The sequence below is a fragment of the Accipiter gentilis genome, chromosome 11 (assembly GCF_929443795.1).
Source record: "Accipiter gentilis chromosome 11, bAccGen1.1, whole genome shotgun sequence".
Lineage (NCBI taxonomy): Eukaryota > Metazoa > Chordata > Aves > Accipitriformes > Accipitridae > Astur > Astur gentilis.
The window spans coordinates 30,497,700-30,525,401 of NC_064890.1; the positions used below are offsets into that span (position 1 = coordinate 30,497,700).

General features: G+C 36.8%; 1 protein-coding gene across 5 annotated transcripts in view; it reads left to right on the forward strand.

Moving 5' to 3' along the window:
* Positions 1-27,702, forward strand: part of DOCK4 (dedicator of cytokinesis 4) — a 251,486-nt gene that overhangs the window by 73,256 nt on the left and 150,528 nt on the right. For 4 of the 5 annotated variants that reach the window (XM_049814215.1, XM_049814218.1, XM_049814217.1 and 1 more), the window contains exons 2-7: positions 14,719-14,802; positions 15,810-15,850; positions 18,284-18,339; positions 20,299-20,395; positions 24,655-24,803; positions 26,139-26,223. In XM_049814215.1, coding sequence (XP_049670172.1) covers positions 14,719-14,802; positions 15,810-15,850; positions 18,284-18,339; positions 20,299-20,395; positions 24,655-24,803; positions 26,139-26,223 — 512 coding nt within the window. The remainder of the gene's footprint in view (positions 1-14,718; positions 14,803-15,809; positions 15,851-18,283; positions 18,340-20,298; positions 20,396-24,654; positions 24,804-26,138; positions 26,224-27,702) is intronic. The other variant, XM_049814216.1, reaches the window with a different exon arrangement.

Genomic DNA, 27,702 nt, shown 5'->3' on the forward strand with positions numbered 1-27,702 from the left:
AAAATAAACATATTTAATTTCATAATCAGTATGCCAACTTTTTTTCAGAAAAGGTGATGTGTTAGTAGGGGTATTTCCAAATAAAATTCCTAGTTTGTGTCTTCTCGTGTCTAATCCAGCTGAAATATAAAGGCTGCAAATTCCAGAAGATGTACTTGAGCAAGAATATTCTGTTTCGGCTAGCTTGACAATTTCCAATTCTTTTGGAGACCAAAAGCATAAAATGGTCTAATTTACATACATTTTAGAAAACAAGTATGAAAAGTTAGAACACTTCACTGATTTTTGCTCATATGTAATTTCCCTTCTGTGACACTTCAGTGGTTTACATGCAAGCCTTCAAGGATTAGGTAGGATTATGTGGGTCACATAATGGTATCTCTTTCTGGCACAACAAGTAACCAAACCGCCAATGAGTGTAATTATCATATCTATTTAAATTGCTGCTGGTTGGAACTAATGAATTTCAGTATGAGCCCAGCAGTGATTGTTGGCTGACCTTTCAGATAATCCTAGTGAAGTGGTAAAGGGATTCCTTTTAATTGGGATGGTAATTTTAGAATTAATAAACGACATATTTTTTTTTATAAGCGAGTTGAATATAGTATATTTAAATTGTTTAATAAAGCTAGAAGCAATTTGGAAGCCTTGGTGTGCCTCTTGCTTTCCTCTTCCTCCACAAGTTCAACTGCGTATTGGATTGCAAATACTTTCCTACTCCATAAAATGTCATTTTTCTTTGATTTGGTGTCTTCGATTTGCTGTTAGGAAGAACAAACCCATTACAGGCTAGCTGTGCTACTGGTTATTTACACACCTGTAATTGTTTTAATTAGTGAGTGTGATTATGGTATGGATCAAAACCTGCTGCTGAATCAAATCCAAAACAGTGTTTATTCATGTGTGGTGCTTCCAGTGATTCTATATTTGAGTTGGTATCCCAGCTACTTAAATTCAGAGGTCTCAGGCAAATGATTTTTTTGAGAGGGGTAGGGAATAATGCAGAATTACTAAATCATACAGTTGTTTTAAAGCCAGATATGTCTAAGGAAAGTTACTGTTGTTTTTAAAGTATGTTTGTGCTTAACCATCTTCAGGTTCAGCATTTGGCTTGGCTCTCAGCAGCTGATTTTTCCCCCCCCCCCCCCAGTGGTTTTGAAGATCTTTTGTTTAAAAAGAAATCTTTATATAGTAGACATGCCACATGATGTTTGTCTTATCAGTCCTAAGGGCTTGTTTCGCTCAGTTTTAAAAACATCCTTGCAGTCTACTGATAGTCTAATTTATTAATTTTCAACACCTGTATATTGCTACTTAAGCTGAAGTTGATATCAGAAACTGCTTGGTGGAGTACAGGAACTGAACAATGTCAAGCTGGATCCAGCCACAGATGTCTCTTACCTGTCTGTTAATCCTCTATTGGGAAAGAGTGTAAGAAATAAGGAAAGTATAGATTTAACCATAGTTTTTAGAGACTTTTAAAGGCAAAGGGTGCATTAGGACTGTTGTACTTAAGTCCTTCTACATCTGTAACCCCTTTTTTAAAACCTTTTTGTCCTTCACAGAGTTCTGTGACAATGATGTTCCATAACTTGATTGTACCTTTATGAAAATATTATTTGGTTCACTTCAAACCTGCTGCCAGACTGTTCGTTCCGTGAAGTTGTTATATTTTGAAGAGAAGAGGATAACAATTCCATGTTCATTTTCCTGTATCGTTTGTGATTTGCATACCTCTAATATATTGTCAGTTAGATCTCTTTTCCAAGCTCCGTTGTTTACTGCAGTGGAAGATGATGCATGCCCCTGATGAGCCTTGCTGCGTTTCTCTAACTAGAACCTGTTCTGGTTGTTCTTGTTCCGTTTATTCCAAAAATCTGGAAGAGAATTTTGTGCAAGTGGGGGCTTCACCATGGATTTTGGTAGTGGCAGAACTTCTAAGTACTGCAGCATTTGGTTTTATATCTGGTTTGGGGCTTTGAACATACTATGCATTGGTTTTCATGTGCTACTTGCCACAAGCTGACTCTGATTAAGCAGAGTTTTGCTTATAACTTAACTAGTTTTATTGTTTGCTTGTTTATTGTCATGGTGGCAGCTACAGCCATTATCTGAAGCACTGACCTTTGAGGTAGAGTGTACGATAGGGTAGAGGTGGTCCTCTTGATGCAGATAAAAACTCTGACTTACCTGCTTGGTGTGTCTTGCTCGTGCTTCTGTGGGTAGTGTTACTGTCAGACTCTGAACGAAACTTTTTTCTTAGGCTAGATTGGTGGGAACCATGGTTTCTTCGCTTGTTTTTTTTGCCTAGTGGATTCCTGAGCACCGTCATTGCTGCTGGGCAAATACTGCTTTCTTCCTGCAGTACCAAATGTGTATGACTTGGTCTTTGAAAGAAGGAAACTGGGTATTTAATTGTGGCAAATTATTTATATCAACATTTATTTAAGGAATAAATTGCTTTCTGAGTTGCTAGTGTTCATAGCAGAGAGGAAAACCTCATATAAGGAATTCCCAGGGTAATTTGCAACAATCTGTCTCTGCTTGCTCTGTGGACAGTGCAATTTTGTGCATTAACTGCAGGACACTGACAAGATACTTTATGGTACAGTCACACATGTAATTATTGTTTTGGTTTTTATAATTGACAATAGTAAGGTCTGGGTGATTTATTCCTGTCAATTAGTTTCTGAATTAATATGTCCTTTCTAAGGGTGTTCAAACAAAAAGCAAAAAGCCCAATAAATTGGGAACCAATTTCTGAAGGCAGATATTAAAAATAAATTTTTTAATGGCTGTGTAATGAAAAAAATCCACTCACACTCCACTACCTGACCAAATAATTTGTTTGACCAAATAGATAACAACCCCAAAGGTGTGATCACCATGGTTTATCACTTAGTAAATGTTCATTTGCATAAAACTTACATACTTGTAGAATCTCTTTTTGCAAGGGGTCTTCTGCTCGAGTTTCATATCCTTGTTTCAGCAGGGATTTTCAAGCATGGGAGGAAAATACAACTTTGTCTTCTCCTTACTTCAGATGCTGGATAAATCCCATGAGGCCTTTGTTATTCTATCTGGATCCCCAGGAGGTTATTAATTGTAGGGGAAAATTAAAAAAAAAAAAAAAAAACACACCACAATATTGAAGAAAATGAATTATTTTTAAATTAGCATAACAATTATGTCAGCTCTGTGTGATGTGACATGATGGTCCTCTTGATGAATTGTGGCACTGTGGCCGAGTCTGGTCCTGGAGCTGCTGTTTGTTTGCGGTCTCTCCCTGGGAGTTGTCCCTTCCAGGGCAGCAGCTTCCTGGGAGGAGGCTCGGCTCTTCTTCGCTACTGGTTTTGCCTTGACTTTTATATCCCTTCATTCCCTGCCTTGTCCATGCCCCTTTTCCAGTGAAGTTTGGCAGCTTCTTCTCCTTTAAGTCTGTCAGTTTTGTACCTCGGTTCAGTGCAAAACAAGTACATAATGTGGCTTAATAGCGTGGACAGTGGCCAAGTGGATAGATTGCAAATCCGCTTGCTTCGAGTTAGCTTATTTCAGCTTTGTTCTAACCTGCTGCCAGACACCGGGCTGACTTGAGTCTTTTTACCTGCCTCTGCTCATGTTTCTTATTTACAAAATAGAGTTTTTACTACTTGTGGGTTTTTTAAGAGTTTCGGGAAAGAGTTCTGTAGGTTCTTTCATCTGGAGAAGGCTGGGAAAACTCCTTAATACTAAAAGAAAAGAAGTACCTGTGTCTGGTTTGCCTGGGACTGCCCAGGTGCTTGAGAAGTTAACCTTGACTAGTTTCATTCAGAGAGCATTTCATGGTGCAGGATGAGAACATGTCTCCCAGTACCAGTTCCTTAGAAATACATCCCTGTTTTCCATGCTTTCCTTGACCTGTGGTATCCCAAACATATTCCTAGGCTTCTGTGCCAAATCTAGAGGAAGGGGTAAGAAGGGAACTGTGACAATAGCAGTTATTTTTAGTGACTCTCCCAAGATGTTAAGAACCAAAAGAATCATCTTGTCTCTTGAAGTACTCGTACATAAAAAGATAAACGTTCAGATGTGGCAATGAATTGTAACATAAACATTTAGAGAGGACTGTTTGCTCATACGCTTCCTTTCCCCATCACATCAAACAGAACAATTGCTCCCTTGTCAGCAATCTTCATAATCCTGATTGGTTGCATATACTTTTCAGATACATTTTTCTCATGCTGTTGTGTGCTTTTATAAACAGCTGCCAACTGAACCTAAACTCTCTTCACCCTTGCTTTTGGAGTAACAGGCACTGTTCTTAAGCATGAGCAGAATGTGAAGGTTCTGATTTTTCAAGGATCATATAGTTGCACTTATGAAGGTGCACTTTAATGCCATAGGGATACTGTTAAAAATATACATCCAGGTGGTTTGGTTTGGTGGGTCTGGGTGGGGTTTTGGGGGGTTTGTTTGGGTTTTTTGGGGGTTTTTTTGTTTGTTTGGTTTGGTTTTGGTGGTGTTGCTTTTTTTCCAGAGCTTGGATTAGGAAAAAGGTGTATGTACTTGTTACGTTTCCGTTTGGTCATACATTTTAAGATATTTGTGGGATTATGTTAAATATCCCTGAAGTTTTAACTTTATGGAGATTATGGATTAATGATGAAACTCTGAAGGGCTAAATACACTGAATTCTGCTGGCTCAACTATTGAAATCAGACTGAGAAGTGCAGTGGTTATTTCCAACCATTAAACCTAATAAACCAGTTTAGAGCCAGAGTGGGATGTTTAAGCTTGCATTCAGTGGTCTCTGAGGATTTTCACTGGAGAAAGTAGTTTTGCTTTACTAGTCCTGATAGCTGTATTCCAGTGTATTTGAAACACCCCTCAATTACATTAGATCAAGAAAGTTCTGCCTCATTTAAGATAAAAAACGTGTGCCAGGGTACTTGTAAGTGATTTGTAATCATTGCCTTCCTTACACTTAATTCCACACCTTGCCAAACTGTGCTGTCTTTCAAGAGGATTTCTGATACTGAGTTCATATCTACAGAGAATTGGCTGACCTGTAGGACAGGCTACAGAAGCTCATATTGTAGCTAAATTGCACAATTTGCTTATTGCATAAATTGGTAGGTTTTTTGTTGCATTACTGAAGAAATGACTACTCGTGATTAAAACCATAGTCCAATAATTTTTGATGTGCAGCAAAAAATTGACATTTAATAAATATGCATTTTAAGTGGCAATGTGGTTAAGGCTCATAGCTTACAAAAGCAGAATAATTTCTTAAGTTATAAAATGCTAGAGAGAACATTGCAGGTACGTTAAAGTCAAAATAAACAGAACTCTTAGTGGTAAAATGAAAATATGTAAAATAAATTCATAAAGAAATGGTTGAATGTCAGAAATACAGCTTATCAGGAGACTAAAACTCATCTGAAATATAATGATACCAGACAAGCTGAAAAGTAATGGCATTGAAAATTATTATTTTGTATGTGTTTTTCCGTGTGTGTGAGTTCCACTGCTTTTCCAGTGATGTTTTTTATTGTGTTCCACTGATGGCTGGTCAAGTGAAGAGTTAAACCCTGCTCTTCCAAAGGAAATAGAAGAAAACTGTAAGGTCATTTGGTGGACCTGTCTGTTAGAAAAAATTTATTGTGGAAGATGGGTGCTCTGTCTCTTTTGTATTGGTGAAGAAAAGTTTGCTCTGCTTTTCTTGGCTTCCTTGAATGCTATTTGTTACTTGAATGGGAGTAAACAGTGACATATTAAGGGGAAACCAGTCTCATTTGCCAAAGTCTTTGATACCAACCACATGGAGTTTCTCAGCTACTGTACTGTTGTTTAACTGTGTTCCCCTTGGGTGGCTCTGATGGTTGGTGAAGATTAGTGCTGCAGCTTGCGCTGTAGTCTTGTTTTCTTAGCAGTTCACAAGACTATAGCTCTTCTGAGCTTGGGTTTGCATGGTGCTACTTGCAGTTTGTTAAAGGCTGTGAAATTATGCCCCCCGAGTTTGGAGCAGCATATTGTGTTGTAATACTTTTGGGGACGAAAGAGAATGGGGAAATGTGTGGTCATTAGACTTTGGACCATACCCAGTGTTCTCGCATTAAGTCAGCATGAAATTGTAAGGATGTACTCATCTATTCAAGGCCTACTTTAAAATAATCGTCTTCGTATTATTCTGAAAAAAGTTAAGTGTTTTCTGGGAGATATCTCCTGTGTCTATAATTATGTGCGACATTTAATATTCCTATTGAATTTCTGCTGCCTTTGTAGGGATTTGACAGGTAGCCAGCAAACTGGCTGGCACATACAAAAGCATCACTGTGGATCCAGATTTGAAATAACTTAGAACTTCGTGTCTCTTAAATTTTAACTTTTTGGAGGTTTTGGTGACCACCATCTCGTGCTTTAATGAGGCCCAGACTGCACTCGAGTTGTCATGAGATCTGGTATCTGCAATCACAGGGCTTTGTTGGCTTTGATGGACCTTAGATGATTCACTTGTGCTATGAATATGTTAACCTCCCTTGTTTATCATACCCGACACAGGAAGTTACAAAATACCCTGGTGGTTTATTTGATTTTAATCAGAAACTTTGGTTCCCCAAAGGCTGTGAATGAAACATGAAGACTTTTTCATGTTAAAATTAAATAGCAATAACCCTTTTCTTTGATCATGCTATTAAAAATAAAGGGAACTACTTAACAAAGTTTGAAAATGCTTAGACCTTTGGAAATACTTAGTCTGAATAAAAGTCATAGTGAATAACAGTTATTTTTAAGTAAAAAAGGTTGTTCTCATAGATAATGTCATCTTAACATAATCTACTTTTTTCCACTTACTCCCTTCTACAAGCTGGATTTTTAAGCTGTAGCTCTTTTCACGTAATGAAGGAAAACGACTCTTAATCCACAGTTACTGTTCAAGATGGCAGTCTTAGTGCATCAATACTGCATCTGTAGCTCTACATTAGAGAATTGTGAGACCAACTTGTCAAACTGCATGTAGACTAGTTCCTTTGTTATAATTGATTGAATGCATTAAATCTATACTTGATTGTACTGAGTCCACCTCGCTTTCTACTGTGATGTCTCTGAAAGGTTTTACATTGACTTTCCTTCTCTGTAGAGAAGGAGACTCCTAAGCAAATTCATAGAGAGGAGTGGTATCATCTATTCATAGGCTCTGAGGTGTACTAGATTTTCTACTCTTGTAAAGACTTGTTTGGTGTTTTTCCTTTTAAATTCCTGGATCCCAAACTAATGTAAATCAAGAAGTTGCACTTAGCGGGGACAAGATGTAGACATAACAAGATGCAGCAGGAGTTCAAGAAATATAAAGGGCGTAACTAGTTCTTAAGTAGAAGAAGAAAAACCATTAATGAAATCTCATACCTGTGAGGACAGGGGCCCTGGTGGTGTACATGCTGGCTTATTCCGGTTTTGGTGTTCTAGATTGCCAGCTGTTCTCAACAGCAAATAGGTGCTATCACTTGTTTTAGTGCTCATTTCGAAGATGTAGTGCCTAATAGCTAGGGTACCAAAGGAAAGAGTTAGCAAAAATGTTTGCAGGTATTGGGAGAACCTATCAAGCTATTATCAAAGAGATAATTAGGTTCCTGCCTGTAGCTGAGATGCAGGATGAGGAGAGCTTGACAAACGTTCAGACGGTCATGCTAAACTGATTATCTATGTTAGAATTGTCCTGTGGTTTTTGGCAGCCTTGTAATCGGGGATCTGAAACGGATTACCTTGCTGAATTCAAGCGTTGAGACCAGCACAGGAGGGAATATGGTCTGCTGCAGCTCTGTGTCCTTTGTCTATTTCAGACTTGTCATTTGTCTTATCTCTATAGGTAGCTGGTGCTATTAATAGGAATTCCAGATGGTTTGGTTTTGTTTTTCAGACAAGTGAAGAACAGTTGTATATAAGCATTCTACTTTATGTAGTATTTTCAAAGCTTGGACATTGATACAAACTTTTTTGATTTTTGATGTGCGTTGAGGTATTTCCATGAATAGCTGTTCAATAAATGTTAAGAAAATTCCACGCAAGCACTCATCTCTTAAGAACAATTGACTGCTGCACGTGAGCAGTACTTGAGATGTTCAAAAGCCACACGTGGACTGTCATCATCTGAGATATGCATTTGATCCTTTTAATTGTGGTGTACATATACAGGGGAGAGAAGTCACTTTTTTTAATTTCAGTATAAATTTGAAAATGTTTATCCTCAGTAATCTGCAGGAGATTTAAGGATCACTTCTGTTATTGAAACTAACATTCATATATATTGTGTTTATTGAAAGGAGATTAGATTGATCCCCTCCCTGTCCCCCTGCTTTTCTGTCACTGTCTTCATTAGCTTGTTTTTGGTTTGCAGCGAGCCTCCTAGGGTATCTGTAGGCAGCACAATGCATTACTGAACAGATGCCTGAATTAACTCTTGTATTAGAAGCATGAGCGTGTAGCTATGCTATCATGCCACTCCATCCAGATCAATTCATATGTTGGCAAAGCTCAGTGCACGTGATGGCCTTTTACAGTAAGCTTTGGCCATTCTGCATTAGCGAAGTTGTATGCCTCTGTGTTTACGCTTCTAAAAATTCTGCCTAGTTAGAAATCTAAAAAGGTTCTTCAGCTTCTTTTGAGGAGAAAAAGCTTCATCCTGGAAAAGGTACAGCTAAGGTGCAGAGAGGGTGACAAGAGATTGCTTGTTCAAACTTTCCCACAAGAATAAGGGGACACGAAATGATATTTTAAGTGGCGCTGTAAAATAAGAGGAAGACTTTTTTCCATGAAGCATATTTAAATTGGAAAGCTCACTGAGTTTGTGGACACTGATATTATGATGCATGTAAAGTCCGGTTAGACAAATTCACAGAAGAAAAATCCCTCAATGGCTGTTGAACACAAAAATACCACGTCTTGCTCAGGAGATCCCTGTGCCACAAAATACTGAGAGCTGTACCACTGGATGCTTGCATTGCTTGCCAGCGTTCAGTAGCTTCACGCATGAGTTGACAAACAGTATTCTGTGTAAAGTTGTTGGATTTTTTTTTAAAGGCTGTCCTGATGATGTGCTTTCTAATGTTGCATTTTCTGCAGCTGCTTACAGTGCCAGATGTCTGGTGTATTTACTACCCATGAGTACATATCAAAGGATAGTTTTTTACATTTCTGCAATAAAGACCACTGAATCGGAGCCTTCTTCAAAGGTAATATATACACATCATTACTCAGCAGCTAAAATACTGCATAAAAACAAGCTCAATCTTCCATCATACAGGAAACATGCAACAGTAAATGATTGTTTTAACTAATATAAAAACTTTATGAAGTTAGAAGCTCCCTGATTTCATGTATTACAGCTTTTTTTGTTACTTTTTCAACTGTTGAATAGAAAAGAAACCCCTTGAAATACTTATAAAAGTCTCAATCTAGTGAAAGAATGGCACTTTAAGTCCAGAATAAAAACTTTCAAAATTGCTTTTGCTACTGAGTGGACCTGATTTCAATTATAGCAGATAATATCTGGAATCAATAATAGCTTCTGGTCATCTGTTAGGAGGAAAGGAATAACAATGTCTGCCTCATTAGTTCTTATGTGCAGATCTCCAGTTATTTCAGGCATAAAAATTTTAATAATATAAGCGCAAGCAAAACTTTGAAGTGGGCCACCCACCCTTCTTAACAGCTAATCAATTCCTTTTCTATCAGAGCACCTTGCTCCCCATCAAAACCAGTGCTGCTGACACAGTATTCCCACCCTCCAAACTTGTTATTTTCCAGTGTGTTTTTACCATGTTTCTGTGTGGTTCATATGCTGCCTCTGATAGTTGGGGCATCATGACTTACGGCATTGAACTGGAGTTTCTTTTTTACTCCAGCATTTAGTATGCGCGTTATGGCCAAGTAATTATTAAAGTAATTTACACTTTTCTACCCTACATCCTTTACGCCCTCCTCTTTCTTCAGTTGAAGGATTGTTTTCTATTATGTGAAACCTGAGTCTGCTATTGTGGTATAAATGCCCATTTTTGAGGTATTAGTATTTGTTGTACGTGTTGCTTCTACTGCTGTTGATTCTTTTATATGTGGTAGTGTGTGTCCTGCTACTCAGCCAGGAACTGCATTCAGTATACTGCGTGTCTCCTTTCGTAGCGTTGAGCTTAATTTTAAGTTGTGATGAGGGGCATCTTGAGCACCATGTCACATTGCACTCTTTGTGGGGAGACATTTTCATCTTACAAGCAAAATGTCAAGCCAGCCATGAAACCCAGCACACTCTTGATGAGTCTCAAGTGCGTCTTTATAATGGTAACTCATATGCAAGATTTGAATGCACTAGTTGCAAGTAGAAAAAGGATCTTGTTTATTTTTTTAGAACAGTAATGCTATCTGTGTTCTAGATGAGCAGGTGAATTCCTGCACCAAAAAAACCTTAGTTTAGGCTTTAAGACCTTGGACTTGGATTGATCTTCTTATATGCAAGGCGCTTGCATATGTAAAACCGTCTAATAGTAAGCACAGGCAGGCAGTGATTTGTATGGGAGCAGAAGGATGGAAGTTTCTTTTGAGAAGCTGAATATGAGAGATCCATCCGATTGTTCCTTCTCTTTCCTCCTTTTGTGAATTTCTTGTAACTTTATGAATGTCTTGTAAGGTCTTATGTCACATTCTTAATTGAACTGACTCTTTTCCATTGAAAGGTAGAAAAATATTAAGAAAATATTAGCACATTTGATAAATTTTAGCAGTTAATCACAGAGAGGTAACTTAACTGGTTAGCTCATAAATGTTCGTGTCTTTCTGATTATCTCTCCATAGTTCTCATGGAAATGGGTTGTTTCATAACTTGGGATTCACTGCACCTGCAATACCCTAAAAATTTTAAGCTTGGCTTTAAACCCAAAGCTGCTTTAATATAGCATGTCACTGTAGTTCTTGATTTCACCTTCTGTATGGATTAGGTTTTTGTATCCTGTGTTGTTGTCTTGCTTTCTTATCCTCTGAGTACCCTTTGGCAGCAAGGAAATATTTAATAATGCCAGCCGGCTGCTGTATTTCAACTCAGTTTCTAAAACACTTCTGAGAATATATCCTCCTACAAACTTTTATTGTGGAGTTCCACATTTCTCCAGTGGCTGAGAGGTGATTGAAGAGGGCATCAATCACTATGCCTGTGCTTGAAACACAAACAGAACATTTATATGACCTTCAGGTACTACAGTGACAAAAACATGTCTCTAGATGCAAGTGCTTTTGATACTTAGCTTCCTGAGGACATGTATGTGGCCAGTGCATCTGCAAAGACTGCAGATATTGGTCTGAGCTATATTCAGAGTGGATTTCTCTTCGGTCCATCCTCCTTTTCTAAGGTGTCTGCTATCCAGTTGCAATGAAGTGAGAGAAGGTGATAACCACACCGGCTACTGTTGTTACAAGAATGAAAACAAGTGCATATTTGATGCACATGGCTTGGTGAATGCTGTATATATAAAAAGTCCGGTTCTATGAGTATGATAAATGTGTACTGCTCTCAAGTTAGGCTGAGAACACCTTAAGCCATGGTCACTGCAGAGTGACTATGCACTTACTGCTACTAGGAGAAAGGATTAAGGAGCATCTGCAAAGTGTTGCAGAACAATGCGGTCATTGGAGGAAAGGGCAAGAGGTTCAGTATATCAAACTTATATCATGGCTTGGTTAAGAACCCTGTGTCCTAGCTGAACTGCTGAATCCTGGGATCTTCTCTGGTGGGATTGTAACTACCTCCTTCCATGACTTCATCGTTATCCTCCCTGTAGTCTACTTATGTATATAGCCCACAGATAAACTAAAAAGACACGAATAGCCACTTTCTGTTTCCGTCCCAATTCTGTAACATGACTTGATTAGTAGAAAGTTAGCCGAGTTAACATTTGTGTGGTAAACTTACCTGTGGATTCCTGTGCTTTGCATTAAATTCTGTGCTGCTCTGCAGTGCACTGTGTTTTGAGTGGCATTGCTAATGACCACGGGCTGCCTGTTTTGAGCCTGACCTCACTGTAAGACCTCTGTAAGTATCCAGCCAGAGTTTTGTGAGTTGATGAGGTGAATGTGCTGGATCAGTGGTATAGGTGATGCCCTCGTCTCTTTCTTTCTTTTTGTGGTACGCTGTGGGCTGTCCTTCTAGAAGATATTTCAAGGTATATTTTTTTCTTCCGTACATGCTCTAAAATGAATTCTAGCTATTTTCTACACTGTGTCAGATTTCCATCTTTTTTGTCCTAAAAGTTTTTTCTGAAATTTCTCTTAACGGGGGGGGGGTGGGGGTGGGGGGGGGTGGGGGGTGGGGGGGGAGAGGAGGAATCTTTAACAGATCTAGTAACTAAGTAATAAAACCTGAATGTCACAGCAAAGTCATATCATAACAATGTGACAGGATATATTGGCTCTTAAGGAGAAAATTACTGTCGTTCTTTTTATCTCATGGAGTTTAAAAATAAGACATCTCACAAGTATAATAACACAAGAGTTTGGGTTGGTTTTGCATGCTGCTTCTGTTAATTCCTTAATTTTATTTCAGTGGCTGTAGGTGCTATTTTGGCAGGCTTCATAATTCAGTTTTGCATCTTGCAATCTAGAAAGGTGATCAGAATGACTTCTGTCATTCCAGTGCCACAGAGGAATTTAGATATACATTGTATTGATATTCAGGGAGTTCTGTTTTTATTTTAATCTGTCCGTAGTTAATAAACTGTTCTAATTTTTAGATCTTTATGTAGGAATGAATTGAAAAATTCTCATTTCTCAACTCTTAGACAAACTTTTTCAATGTACAAATGCTGTCTTGCGACTAACCCTCTTAAAAAACGGTGTACTTGATTGCGGTGGGGGAACGAAAGTAGCTCTTTTTATTTTATGATGCATATCTCGGTGTATGTTAGTTCTGTGTAAATATCTTAAGAGTAGGAGAAGCACCAAAAGGAATAGAGATTGATTCAATGCACAGGCCTTTGGGGGGGGGGGGGGGGGGGGGGGCATGGGGGTGGCGGAAAGCTCAATGCTACGAATACTGATCACGTGTTATATCAAACTCTTAGGGACTGACCAGGCACGTAATCTCATAGGCTTTTTTTCAAAGGGATAAATAAAGACCATGGGTTAAGCACAGTGATGATTTAGCAGTGATTGAAGTGAAGATTGAATTCAGTGAGTTTTGAAGCCTTCAGATTCTGAAGAAAGATTTGGCAAAAATGCATTTTCTGTATGTTTTTATCCATGCCGTCCTATAGTATAAATCATGTCCTCTTGGTTCACTCTTAAAATCTGGAACTTTCTGGCAGAGATCCATAAATGAATTTTCGGTTTTTGTGGTTGCTGACAGCTAATCTCTCTTGCTGCCTTTGACGAACAGCGTGACAAGCACAGGCGGTGGATGACAGGTTATATTGTGTTTGAGCATAGTCTCTGCCTGTGGCGGGAGAGACCTCCGTCGGCAGGAAGAGCTGCCAAACTGGATTGCTGTGATTGGAAATCTTGCAGGTCTGTTGGTGGAAGAGCAGTTACTTTATATGCATATCTGCACCCATGGGGTTTCCTTTTGACTTTTAGATGTGAAGATTTTGTTCTCATGCCTCCGAGTTGGTGGGTTTTTTTACTTTGCTGTGAGATTTGGGTTTTCCTATCTAAATGGATAGATATTTGATAGGAGCAAGACTGCTGTTAGGCCAGTAAGTAATTCTGTGCATCATGCCTTGCTGATATTAGTAGAAGGCTGTTTTCCTCTTCAACTTCCAAATTAAGCTCCAAGAGAGTATTACAATATAGGGAATCACAATCACTATTGCTTGGTCTGATGGCCTGTATCAGGCAGTATTTTAATTCAGAATTTCAAATACAGTAAGCACAGGGTTGAATAGCTGAGTTGCTGTCTAAGCATGTTGATGGATTCTTAGCATTTGTAGGAATGAGCGTTTTGAGTCGCTTTTGAGTATTATATTTTGGTTCTGGGTGAAAAAAATAGCTGGCTATTTTTTTAGCACTAACAATAGAAGACTTAAACTTTGACCGCTATAAGTATTTGGGAACATCACTGCTCTGGTGGATGTTTTGTTTGAGGCCTGTTCTATCTCCAGCAAGGGAAGCCCATTTCTGTCGCCCTTGTCCCAGCCTGAGCTCATGTCCTGGGCTTCACTGGCTCCAGGGAGACTGTGTGTGCCCTTTATGTATTTTAGTGAACAGCACACTTCCGTGGTCTCTACCCCCTAACCATTTCCCCACACTTAGGATTATATGGAGTGTTGGGTCTATAGGATCCATTAAGCGAGTCTGAAATAAGGTTTTCCTTTTGTGGCGTACGGGTGGTATAGAAGGCAACAAAAATATTGGCGCTTTCAGCATGCTAAAGTTTGCGGTCTGATATGCGTTCGTGTGAGCATTTGGAATAAAACAGTTTCTGTTCTTCAGTGTAGTTATGGTCTAGCTAACTGTTCTCCAGTACAAGCTTTCCATTCATGTACAGTAGGTCTGTGTTTCGTTTTTTTTTCCAAGTCCTGTATTTTAAATTTTCTGCTCATAAAAGTGGCTTAACCTTTGATTCTTCTTCCAGCTTATTAAATTTCAGTAAGCCTGTTTATTCTAACACTTAACTTTCCCTGTTAATATACTATTTTTGTTAACAAGAGGAATAATTATTTATATTTAATGTTGTAAATAATTGAAACTTACTATCTTTTTCAGTAATAGCTGGTTTTCGAGGGACAGTCCCACATGGCCTATCACTGGAGATTGGAGACACTGTTCAAATATTAGAGAAATGTGATGGTGAGTTCACAGGTTGGAATTCCAGTGATTATGAAGTTTCATACTGTTGATTTGAAACCCACTACTATTGATTTATTTTCTTAAATTAACACATTTTTAAGTCAATAGTATAACACATTCTGGCCTCTTCATTATTTTTTTCAATTCCAGTGAGCTCTAATCGCTATAATAATTAATTTGTAGTTCACACTTTTTATTTAATCTCTCTGCTTAATAAACATTCATAGACAATAACAATTAAAATGGCAAGGAGTTATCATTGTGATTGCTCTGTTTTCTTGGTATTTCCAAGGGAAGCCTGGCTGCCTTCAAAACCCTTTCAAATGAATTGAGAGTTATAAGTTTGAATCTTAAAGTAGTGTAAACATTCTTTTCTGCCTCTGTTCTGAGGTAGAAAATACTAATATGATTTCAGCAAATGCCCATTACTAGTGTTAGAGAAATAAAGCTGCATTTTTTCATAATCTGCCTCCTTAATACATTACCTAAGGCTTGTCTTCAACATGACTTTATGATCATTTATTATATAGATATTTTTTGGTTTCATATCAGGAATATATACTGTTACCTTGTAAGAAATTTTCTTATAGAAGGCATAGGATCTGTTCTTTTGAACATCAGGTATACTATGAATTTTGTATAGTAACGTGGCTGATAGATTTAGAACATGAAGTCCAAAAATGATTTGTGAATGTTTGCAGTGAATATGAAATAATTCCCCTTTTGTCTGGTGTGGTGTCTAGTGCAAAATAGATCTGGCTTACCTTGTTAGAAACATTTGGGGATAGAGGGTTAAAGAGTAATTCATGAAATTGTGTCAGTTAAGTCATCTGAATATGAGCTAGTTTAAACAAAATGCCTTTAATTGTACAGAAAGTCTTTTAAATGAGTGGCAGTCTGACAGCACTGTCTAATTGTTATATCTGTCCAAAAGCAAAAAATGAAATCTGTTTTACATACGGAAATAATTTGCATACGTTAAAAAGCAAAATGTTCTTTCTTCACAGGATGGTACAGAGGATTTGCCTTAAAAAACCCCAATGTTAAGGTAAAGGTGAATTGCACTTTTGCATTCTTTGGCGAAAATCTGTATTTACTTTCTAAAAGCTTATAGTCTCCATGTAAGTATATGATATTTACTCTTAAAAGAAAACTGGAGCTTAGTGATAAGTATATTACTGATATTGCTTTAATTAGATTTGGACATGGATTACACTTCTGAAATGCTCCTATGTACTAGGATGATACACTTTACAAATCCAAGGTTCTGGTGAATTTTCTTTTATTTCTGATTTTTAGATTGTGAACTCAGAGGCAGCTAAGTTGAAGGGAAAAGACTACTGAGAATACAAATTGTAAATACTGTTGAAAAAGTTGGTATAGACTGTGCCTATTTCTCTTTGTTATGAGTTAATTTAGAGCAGCCAGTGGAGACAGGTAGTTTATAGGAGCAACATGCAGAGTATCAATTGTATAAAAGGTATGTATTGTCATGTAAAATATATGGCTCATTTCATTTTTCTTTGATGTGTAGTCTTTGATTTCCATAGTAGTATAGCTGATAGTACTGCAAACCAGACTTCTCTGATTTATTTTTTTCTGCATTCAGACATGAAATATTATGAAATTCATATTTCAGCATTTGTTCATGTTGAATATGTTTAAGCTTTAGCTGTCTTTCTTGTCTTTCTGTTTTCTTAATTTCTCCTGTTGACTTGCCTCTGACTGTAAGATTTTGTTTTTCATATGGGAAACCATTTCAAGATTTCATTTTTTTCTCAGCATGGTACTAGAGCTTTTATTCTTATATAAAGGCATTGAAGAAAGATCTTAAATCATCTGTTGCTCCTTTAACCTGCATTGTAAGCTTTGCTCCTTTTTTCTCTCTTCATTTCCGAGCCTCTTCAGCTGCAAAATAGAGCACATATACATTAATTTCAAAAGTTTCTAGGAGCTCGTATAATAAGTCATTGGCCTTTTGTGCCTAGGCCTGCAGTCTCTGTTCACATAAATTTCCTTTGCTTTATATGGAAGGTCAATGTGAACAATAAATTTAGCCACAGAGTCTAATCTGATGTTTACTACTTTGACCTCATTGATATATATTGCAGTTTGATTTATAAGACATGAGCAGTTGGGATTTGTTATTGCATCTTCTGTGTCATTTGTTGCAATTCTCACCACATGCTTACTGTCAGTCTTGCTTTGTGGTCTGTCAAATGTGTTGATAGAAGTTATGAATAGGTTTTCTAAACACGGCTTGATGTGTGAAGAAATGAGATATGTATTTTCTGTTTTCCTAGAGTGAATGCAAACAGTTTCCTGAATTGGATTTTTGAAAGGAGTCTCTCCAAAAGTAAAATAATAAGAGCACCTTTTAATTCCAGTTGTTATTGGTATTGCTCTGTCAAGATTCTTCCCTTGTTATTCTGCCAGCTTTGACACTCAGAGAAATGATCCGTGGCATGTGGTCTGCAGTAAGCGTGCATATGCAGCCATCCTGTTTTCTGGCACATTGTTACAAGTGCAAGGCTGTACATCTTGCTGTCCTTGGGAGATGCTCTCCTGAGCTACTTCACAGAGGAGTAGGACTATTTACAAGGGCAGTTGCCTTTACATAGTAGTTGCGGTTTTTTTCGTCGAAGGTCTAACATCTGTGTTAAAAGAAAATGGGGCACCATCATCACAAAGGAAAGCTGTATGCAGCTGTGCTTATTATAGACAGAACGTATATGTATTTTCCCTCACTGCATTATGTAATGAGCTGGACCGTATTATGTTCCCAGCCAGCTGCTTGAAGCTGAGTTGCTTCATTTTGCTTATTGTTCTGATTTATGAAGGTTAGTGCGCTGTAAGAGCAGCGTGGCTGTTGCAGCAATGCTGTCCATTCAAAAGAACAGTGGAGAGCCCTTAAATAACTAGAAAAGGACCACTCCTGTCAGGACCCTGAGGCTCTTCGGTAGGCGTCTGCCACAGCTTTCCCGTGCACTGCAGGGCGTAGCAGTCACCAAATAAAACTTTATTTTTACTTTCTTTGTTAACAAGGTTCAATAAAAATAAAGGGAAGTTTATCTATTTTGCTTTGTTTTGAAAACCCCTATCTGAAGATACTATTTTTAAGACACTGCTGGTAAGACATTACCCCGCCCAGTTGGTCGGTTTCCTATCAATGTGGGAGTAATTAATAAAAACAGCTAGGATAAGTGAGCTCTCAAGCAATCTTCTACATGTTCTACATGTGTTTATCTTCTAATTTTGTGCAGTATTGAAGGATTTAAACTCTACTGAATATGGCATTTTTGTTTCTCTTAGATCTCTACGGAGTATATATTGCATTCTTCTTTTTGTGCGTGTTTTTTGGTAATTATTTGGAGGACTTATAATATAGCATACATTTGCATATTAAATGGTACTAAATGGTACTCCAAACTCATGTAAGGAGAGGTTTGGGGTTTTTTACCTAAACTATTTTATTTTTCAGGGCATATTTCCATCCAACTACATTCACTTGAAAAATGCGTGTGTTAAGAACAAAGGGTAGGTGAAATGTTCTGGATTCAAATATTTAAACAGTCAGTTACTTGTACCAAAGATCTTTTGCTTATAAGATAAAGTGGTGATTTTGTTATGTTTATAGTATCTTAACTTCAGCCTACTGCCACAGGACTTGAAATAGTTGTCCTTAGCTAACCTGATGCTCCTGCATGGTCATAAAATTGGACTGAGGTATTTTGAAAAGATATAGAGCACAACTAGGAATATCAGTCTGTACTGTCTAGAGGAAAGAGAAGATGATCGCATGTTTTCACTTCCTGTTGTTAAGTTTGGCTTGAAAGAGGTATTGCCTTAATTAGAAGTTACTCTGTACAAAAGCTGGTTATTAACCTGCTGTTTAAGATTAGTTGTTTTCTTTGAGGACAGCAGCTGTACCATGGCAGACAGCTGGCATTTTACAAAAAAATGGTAAAATAATGTGTCAGTTCAATGGCAAAAGTTTTCACTAAAACTGTGAATGAATAGAGATGTTGTTTCCTTTACTACTTTTCTTCAGGTGATGAAAAGCCAATATTTCTTTTTAACAACAGCTGATCTCTTTTCATTTTTAGAAGAGTTAATAAAAACCAGAAAAAGTGCTTAAAGTTGGTTTTAAAATTTTGTTTTTGAACTCAAATGTTCTGACTAAAAGAAACACAAATCTTTATTTTTTTCAGATGTAATACTTACCTTGACAGTCTCACTTCAAAAATTTTTTTATTTGTCAGTGATCTTAGTTCAACACAGTTTTTTCCAAAATTTTACTTAATTTGGGAGCATTCATATTGTATCATTTATGTTTATTAATAGAGAGCTGATACATAACAGTTTGAAACCTGTTTAGGTAAAAACATTTCTCAGCCTGATAAATGGATGCCTAAACACCAGGTGTAGGTGACCTTTGTTTTGGGAGCATGAATGAATGAGTAGAAGGTCCATGATTCATGAAGGGCAAAAATAATAATGAAATTTGTAATCATATTAAAAAAGTCTAATTCCCACAGGTGACAATGGCTCCATAATTACTCTTAAACCCTCTGCTGTTTGCTATGGAGTTTGCACCACATGTGGTTTGTTATGCCTTAGGATCCTTTCTCCTTTAAAAGTGGTTGTAGGTAAAACTGAAGGTTCAGTAAAATAAAATTATTCTAAACCATCACAATAAAACAAAGCTTAAAGATGGAATAATTTTTGGTAGCAGATACCGTGACAGTACTTGTGGGGAGTTCAAACTTTGCCTCTATTTTCCTTGTTAGTTTGTGTTTCCCATTCAGGCCATGGGCTCTACAGCACATCACAGCCAGGAGCTGTCACATTGTTTTGTAAACTTGATAAGAGAGAAGTGATATCATAAGAAAAGTAATCCAAGCGTGAATGCAAACCCTTGAAATGTACTGTATGTGAGAATGAAGTGGTAGTGATGATGGTGTGTAAAGTGATGGTGTGGTGCAGAGTTTGGTCTTGACCAAGTTAACCCAGCTTTTTCTTGGCCAGCATCAAATAGGCAAGAACTCACTGACACTGTACTAGTTTTCTTTTGAGTTTTTATATCCTCTTTCAGTTGAAGGAATGGCATTTTCTATCTTATTTCTATAAACGGAGTTGTAAAAAAGAGTGGCAGCAATCACTGGTTTCGAGTCTAAGCTAAAGTGGCAAGATCCCTTTGGAAACTGTGGGAATTACTCTGCTGTAAAAGTAGTTTTTTTGACATGCTTATCTCATAGTAAAAGACTCATCTTTACTTCTCTAGGACCAAGACTTACCATGGGGATTAAATTATTTTCACCCAAGACTTTTCCATGGGCATTAAATGAAATGTACAAATAAAAAGTGTCATGGGCTGAAGGAGCACCCATGTAGGTTGATAGACGTAACTGTTGGCAGGAGGAAGTCTTTATATTAGTAACTGTAATGGGATTTGTAATGCTTGTGTAATATCATGTGTTCTTCTGCGTGTTACAGACAATTTGAAATGGTTATTCCAACAGAAGATTCTGTTATTACAGAAATGACATCAACTTTAAGAGACTGGGGAACGATGTGGAAACAACTCTATGTGGCAAGTACCCTGAATGATGTTGCTTTGATTTAATGCCAACAAAAGACACACTTGTTTGGATGCTTTAGTTTAGTTTAAGCATATATTTCAGAAAAAAAGCATTCAGTTTGGTTTAACTGTTCTAATTATGGACTAAATACATCTCTCTGTTCCAATCATTCACGGCTACCACTGCTAAGCTTTAGCAGCTTGTTGATTGAGTCTTGTCCAGTTTCATCGTGTAGCTGTTGGATCTAAGGATTCCTTTGTCTGCTAAACTGAAATGTTGGAAACAAGTGTAATAAACAATATTGGTATTTTATTGAAATATAGAAATACAGTCTATTATTGAAAATCTCTTAGCAAGTTTATTTGAATTATACTTATTTTCTCATATGTTTTTCTTTTCTCTCGCATCCACACGCTAAGAAGCGCTGAGATGTGGCTGTGTTAATTGCCCAGGATCTCTTGTATATGACACGGAGATCAAGGCATGCCAGCTGTTGAGCCCCATTGCTGAGGGAGGCTGGGGAGTGGTTCTTGATTAGCAATAGTGAACTGATTTTGGATTTACCTACCACACATTACAGAAGTGGATTCGGGTTTTGAACTTCTTCCTTATCTCACACTTCATAAGTTTTACTTAAAAGTCACAGGTTTCGTAGTTCTCTTGTTTTTCTTATCTGGATATTTTGTGGTTCTGGTCTTTTTCTCCCTCTCCTTGACATCTTCAGGTCAGTTTGTTTCTCTCCTTGTTTGAATGAAATTGCACTTAGGGTGTTCTATGGTTATTAGTGCCTACCTTTCCTTGTTCTGTCATTTCTTCTTGTACTTATGTATACATTTTCATATTTCATTCATTATCAGTCTTAGTAATTCTATTACAACTCCCTACAGAATGCCCCTCTATGAAATTCTTTCACTTTAATGGATACTTACAGTCTTACCTTTCTGTTTAATTATCTTAGTACATTCATCTTCTCAAATTTCACTTTAAATCATGTTTTTTAGCCTTAACTATTCCTGTTTTCTGAACCCATCTTGTACTTTCTGTTGCATTTCTGGACTAAGAACTGGATATAGTCTTCCAGTAGCAGTTGTGTGAGCACCAAACACAAAGTAGCAATAAGCAAGTATTTTGTCTTTCTCAAAGAACACCCGTGGTGTGTGTTATTTCTACAATTTCCATTTCTCACTCCATTGCTCTATTGTGCTCACTCTGTAGATGTTACGTCTCCAATTCTGTAATTACCTTTCTTAATAACTTCAGTTGAAGCAAAGATTATATCAATAAAAATGTTTGTGGGTTGGTTTTTGTTGTTTTTTGTTGTTGTTTTTTTTAATTAGGGTAGGCAAACTTTTTTTGCATAGAGAAAACTTTCAAACTCAGCCACCTGATGGTTTCCTATTTATAGTCCTGTTTTGAGTCACCAGTCATTTAAGCAGCTTTTATGTAAATCAGACAGATGTGGGATTATTTCACCTTATTTATCTAAATGTTGTGCAGTATCAATAGGACCTTGGACAGAAGCTCCCTAGACTGTTTTTCACTGCCATTAATCTCGCTGCAGTCTCCCTTTCTTGTGAGAGGTTTTAGACCAGTGACTTTTTCACTGTAAGAAATCCTACCATTTCCTTCTCTTCATTGGCTACCACCATAGGTAGAAATTGTTTTGTTTTGGTATATTCACAACACAGATAAACCTGTTCAATATCTCTCCTTATTCTGACTGGAATTCAGCCTTCGCTGACTGTTCTGCATCTCTTAAGTTTTGGGGTTTTTTTTGCACATCATAATCTAAGACACGATTGCTATAATTTCATTTTTCCATGCCTACTTCCATTTCCTCTGTTAACTGAACCCTTTTTCTTACTTTGTTTTGACTGTAGAGTTGTGTCTTTAAAGGTTTAACTAAAATATTTTTGTTTTAAATTGTGACTTGCATCATGATTGTCTTCTCTTTTTAACATTTGATATTCTAATCTACATTACAACCAAACCATGGTTTGGACTTTGCAGCATGTGCACAAATAAATGTAATCAAAACCTGTTCACTTGCCATCTACATAGTCCCCAACCCCTCATCTTAACTCATTGCTGAGTTGATAATTATGACTTAAATTGTGAGAAGATGAGCTACTTTCTGCTGATACAGGGGCTGCTTCTGCTATGTAAGAAACAGCAATGAGCGGTGCCAATAGACCTCCTACAAGTCAGGATGGTACACAAGTAGCCAGTCTGCTACCTTTTTGTGATGATTGTGTGGATTGTGTTCAGAGAGGCTGTTCAGAACCAGGTGACCTTTCTGAAACCTGTAGTTGGAGCAGTTGCTAATTTGCTTAGAGAAAGCTTTTATACGAGAGCCTACAAAATCAAGTATTTCCTTCTGTTGGATTCTCAGTAATAGAGTATCATTTTAAACTTAACAGTGAAATTGTAATTAATCAGTATGAACTGGTTCTTGAGAAACAAGAAACTGTTTCTTCAAAGCTTGCTTGAAATTTCTCTAAATTATAATGGGAAGTAGTTTTCTTGAATGTCTGAAGCACATACAAGTGTGATTGCTTTGTGTATATTATTAAGTATGTTAGTACATTGGCTGCTTCTGTAACAAAAGGAACAAGAATATGATCCCTCAGTATAGAGACCTAAATCTATAATGCGCTCACAGTTGCTTGCAGATCCACTCAGCACTTTGAGATGCAAGCAATTCATAGACAAATTCTAAAGCTTTGGAAAAGAAAGGATGCCTGAAAACGTTATTTTGAGCTTAATAGTGTTGTTAAACATTAGCATGACTCTTGCATTCACATGAATAATTTACTTCAGTAGAGCTTATCAGCAGATACCGAAAAAAAAGATGCACCTGAATTAGTGTTTATTCAGTTTGATTTTTTTAACTGTAGAAATGAAATCTTTATACACTAGTGTCTGATGGAAGACTGTGAAAACATACTGTCAGCCTAGTCCTCTATAATGTTCCTATAAAGTCTTTTTTGTCTCTAGCTCCTAATTCAAGGTGTATTTGTATGACCTTTTTTTTGTGTTTTCTTTTACTTATAAACTTCGTATATTCCTATTGTTCTTACTGAAGTTGTTTCTTTTTTGGCAACTTTTTTTTTCTTCACTGTCGCTGTTTTTGCGTGTTCAAAATACGCTGGCTTTCTTTTTTTTTTCCAGACAGGAAGCCAAGACAAACAATAAATTAATGCCCATTTTAGTGAGCTTCTGAAGTGAATGAATGTGAAACAAAGAGAGCAGATTTATCAAACAGTGGTTTGTCAGAGCCCTTGAAATATAAAAGTTATTGATAGAGAGTAATGGTGCTTTTAAGTGAATTTTAGGTTTTCATAGCATTTATGCAGCAGAAGTACCTGTACTTTGTTTTTATGCCATGTGTTCATACGAAGAAGGAAAAGGGAAATTGGCTTTGGGTTTTTTTGGCAAGAATTAGCAGAACAAATCTGAATAGGAATGTTTTTTCAACTTCATGTGATGCATCATTTAAATGGAGGTCGCAGTAACTTCCTCAAGCTAAAGTTTCTCTGAAAAGCTATATCGGGTAAAACTACTTAGAATTGGTGAAGGAAGAGTTAAAAACTTCTGTTTAGGAGGAAACTGTTATGGGAAATTGCTTATGTCCCTAACTGGTATATAATTAGAGTAGGAGGATGTGGTTTTAAAAAGTAATCATATTCACATAATTTCTCTTTACAGTTAGATGAGGAAGAACTGTCTGGACAGGATTCTGTCTGTGATACTATTTATTTATGGTTAAACAATAGTGTGTACAGTTATATCCATGCAGGAAAAACTTGAAAGAACATTAACGCTCTGTGGTTCAGAGTTTGAATGCTAGGAGCTATTGCCTTTTCATCCCCTTATGTGTATGAGTTCAAACAGTCTTGAATTACATCATCACATTCAGTCTGGATGAGACAGCAGCACAGAATGAACATGCTCTTGGAATAAGAGTGTGCTATAGCATGAAACAATTTTTGTTATATCTGTCACGTAAATCAGACTTTGTTAACATGAGGCATGAGTTGGAGTGAGATTTTGGAATGAGTGTGGTGCAAAGATAGTGTCTGTGGTAAGCTCCGAAACCCTGATTTTTGTCTGCATACACACATGCAGGCAGGTAAAATGGGATGATGAGAAAAAAGACTAAGTAGGGGAATAAGGAAGGAGTTTTCTTTATTTCCCCACCATATCTGTATTTATTAGGCTTGTCAGCTTATACAGGTGATATAGAGGCAATTATATTTTTACCTCACAGAGGAATGAGGGGGATCTCTTTCACCGACTGTGGCACATAATGAATGAAATCCTAGATCTGCGAAGGCAGGTCCTCGTTGGCCATCTCACCCATGATCGAATGAAGGATGTCAAGCGACACATCACTGCTCGTCTGGATTGGGGCAATGAGTGAGTAAATATAATAATAAATGAAAATACTGTAGTCCAATTATAATGCCACAGCTTTAAGCTCATTGTAGAATGTTGAAATAAGGGAACAAATTTAACAAGCGTTACCTTATTTTTAAATGGACTTTCTCCTTCATTGTTTTTCTATCCACTGTGTTTTAACAGTGAAAAGTGACTTGTCATTTAATTTTTGCTTTTTTATCTCACTTTATTTTACATAGCAGTGGCACTGTCTAGAAGAGAATTGCACTGGAATATCTGCAGCATCTTTTTACGTCTTTTTAAAACACACCTGGCCAGATTCCAATGTGACGCAGTTAGCATAGCTCTGTTGTCTTAACTGAAACTATATTGGCTGACATTGTTTCCTTTTTGACTTGTGTAACACAATTTATTTCCTACTGGGGCATCTCTAACATACATGTTGCTACTATGGTCTGCATCTTTCTTTTATCTGAAAGCGAGAAAAATGTTAAAATACCTTTTGGCATTTTGGTGCTGTTTCCAAAGTCTTGTCTTTAGCCTATGTTTATTCAGTTAAACTCTGACTAAATGCAGCAATATTCAATAGTAGAATTAACTGAATTTCAGGGGTTTCTCCAACTACTGCTATCAGAAAGCCTAAATACCTAACATAGTGGAAGACCTGTGATTAACTGTGTATCATTAACCGTCTGCTTAGAATTTTGTGCTAACGGAATGGAATTGTGATGATTTTTGAAGTGGTCAGTTCCTACTCTTTAAAAACATATTTTTAAAAAACTTTCTAATTTCAAATTTTTCTGAATTCAGCATGACTGCCCCATATGTGTTCCTAATGTTCATTGCTTGCTGCTGTGCTGAAAATAAGTCTTATTTCTGTGGATTCAAATTAATTTCATTATTTTGTTTCTGGGATACAGCCAAGCAGCTTTGATGCCATCCAGGCCATATTAAAATTTAGCTGATATTTTGGCATGTGATGGATTTTCTTTTTATCTTCTTTTCCATGTTTGTCATTCAAATTGACAATACTAGCACAATTCACACTGTGCAATGTCCACAATAGTACAAAGGGCAATATCCATTGTACATTGTACACAATGTGAAACAGATTTTAAAACTGTGGAAAAATGTATTCTATTAATGTTACAAAGTTAAGAAAGGGGAGGAATCATCTGTGAATGGTGGATACAGCCAAAATACAATAAAACAAAACCAGAACCAACTGTAGAGTACCAATTAACATGTCCATTGTTTGTTCAAATGTTTCTGTTAAATGTAAATAGAAGCAATAAGTTAATTTGTTTCATCTGTATGTAGAAACTACTCACTATTATTCCATTCCTCATACAGACAACTGGGGCTTGACTTAGTTCCAAGAAAAGAATATGCTATGGTGGATCCTGAAGAGATCAGCATTACGGAGCTCTACAGGCTGGTATGTGAATATAATACTTGGTACTTTTGCAATCAAATGACATACTGATGTTTTGATGGCAGCTTTCTTCTACTTAACCAAGAGTACTTTTTTTGATCAAATAAACTGGCATTTCATAATGTAATGAGTTTTACTATGAGGAAAGAAGTTTTCTTTTGAAGAGTTATGTCATTTCTACATCAGTACGAGATGCTTTGATATCAAATGTGTGTGTGCACACGTTTGTTTTACATGTTATTTGTTAAAAGTCTTGTTTTCTGATATTTCATTAAAACTGTGACTGTTAACATGAATCATCAATAAAAGCTTATGAGACTCTTTTCGATTGGAGCTTTACGTGGCCCTTGAGTCCTGTTAGATAAGATTTGTGGAAATAAAATAATATACTTATGGTACAAGTATTGTCACAATTAATCATACTGGGCTATTGGTCTTTTCTAATATATTAATGTAAATAGCAGTTAAACTGAAAAGAAAAGCTCTCCTTTGGGCATAAAAGCCCATCTTGATTTACTAAAACCAGCACTGGTTTCTTATTTCTTACTCTGATTTAATCTCCAATGAGCTCTAAGAAAACTTGCCAATTCATTTATGTGGACTTTGGCTCATTTTTAAGTACTACAGCTGTTAGAGATACACAGTTCTGAGCCTTACTTGCTTAAGACTAAGCTTTTTTTAAACTAAATTTTATTTATGTTTACTTTTGTATTTAAATACAGAATAAAGCAGAAATACAATTGCTACAATTTTCTGTGGACCTGAAATTATAATAAATTTTTGATAATTTTTACAAGTTATCAACATAAGTATCTAATGTCAAGCCTTGTAGTAATTTCTTCATGCTAGAATCAGTATACCTTTGGGCAGTTTCAAAGTCATATGTAATCTTATGGAATCCTGTTGAAGCACTAGATGAAATACAGTGAGGAACCATTAATCATAAGAAGAAACATACAGAGGAACAATAACCCAGAAAACTAATAATGGAACTCATGGAGTGCACTTTTAAAAATAGAGGGGGGGGAGGGGAAAAAGCCCAAGATAACCTAAGTTTGAAGGCTAAGTAGCTTAGGAAGACTGCTGTTTAAAATTATTTTTGGTACAGTGTAAGAGAGAAATAGTAAAACTTAATATTGTCCTACTCTTAATGGGTGATTGAAATGTTGAATGTATAAACTGTGAAGTCAAATCAAGAGAATTTAGTAGCTTCTATATAGGAGACTGCCAAAGATCATAAAATACAGATGTGATTTTTTTCCATCTTAAAATACTGGTATTTAGTCTTCTACAAAAGCATTTTTGTGTGTTTGAATACCAGACTATCAGATCATTAACCATTTAAACCAGCTATGAAATACTATATTGTTACAGCAAAAGCTTTAAAGTGGCTTAGAATTTTCAGAGTAGAAAAAAGGTTAACTTCTAGAGGTTACTGTTTTTCTCCTAGAGATAATTATGATGCAGTGCAACACTGGGAAA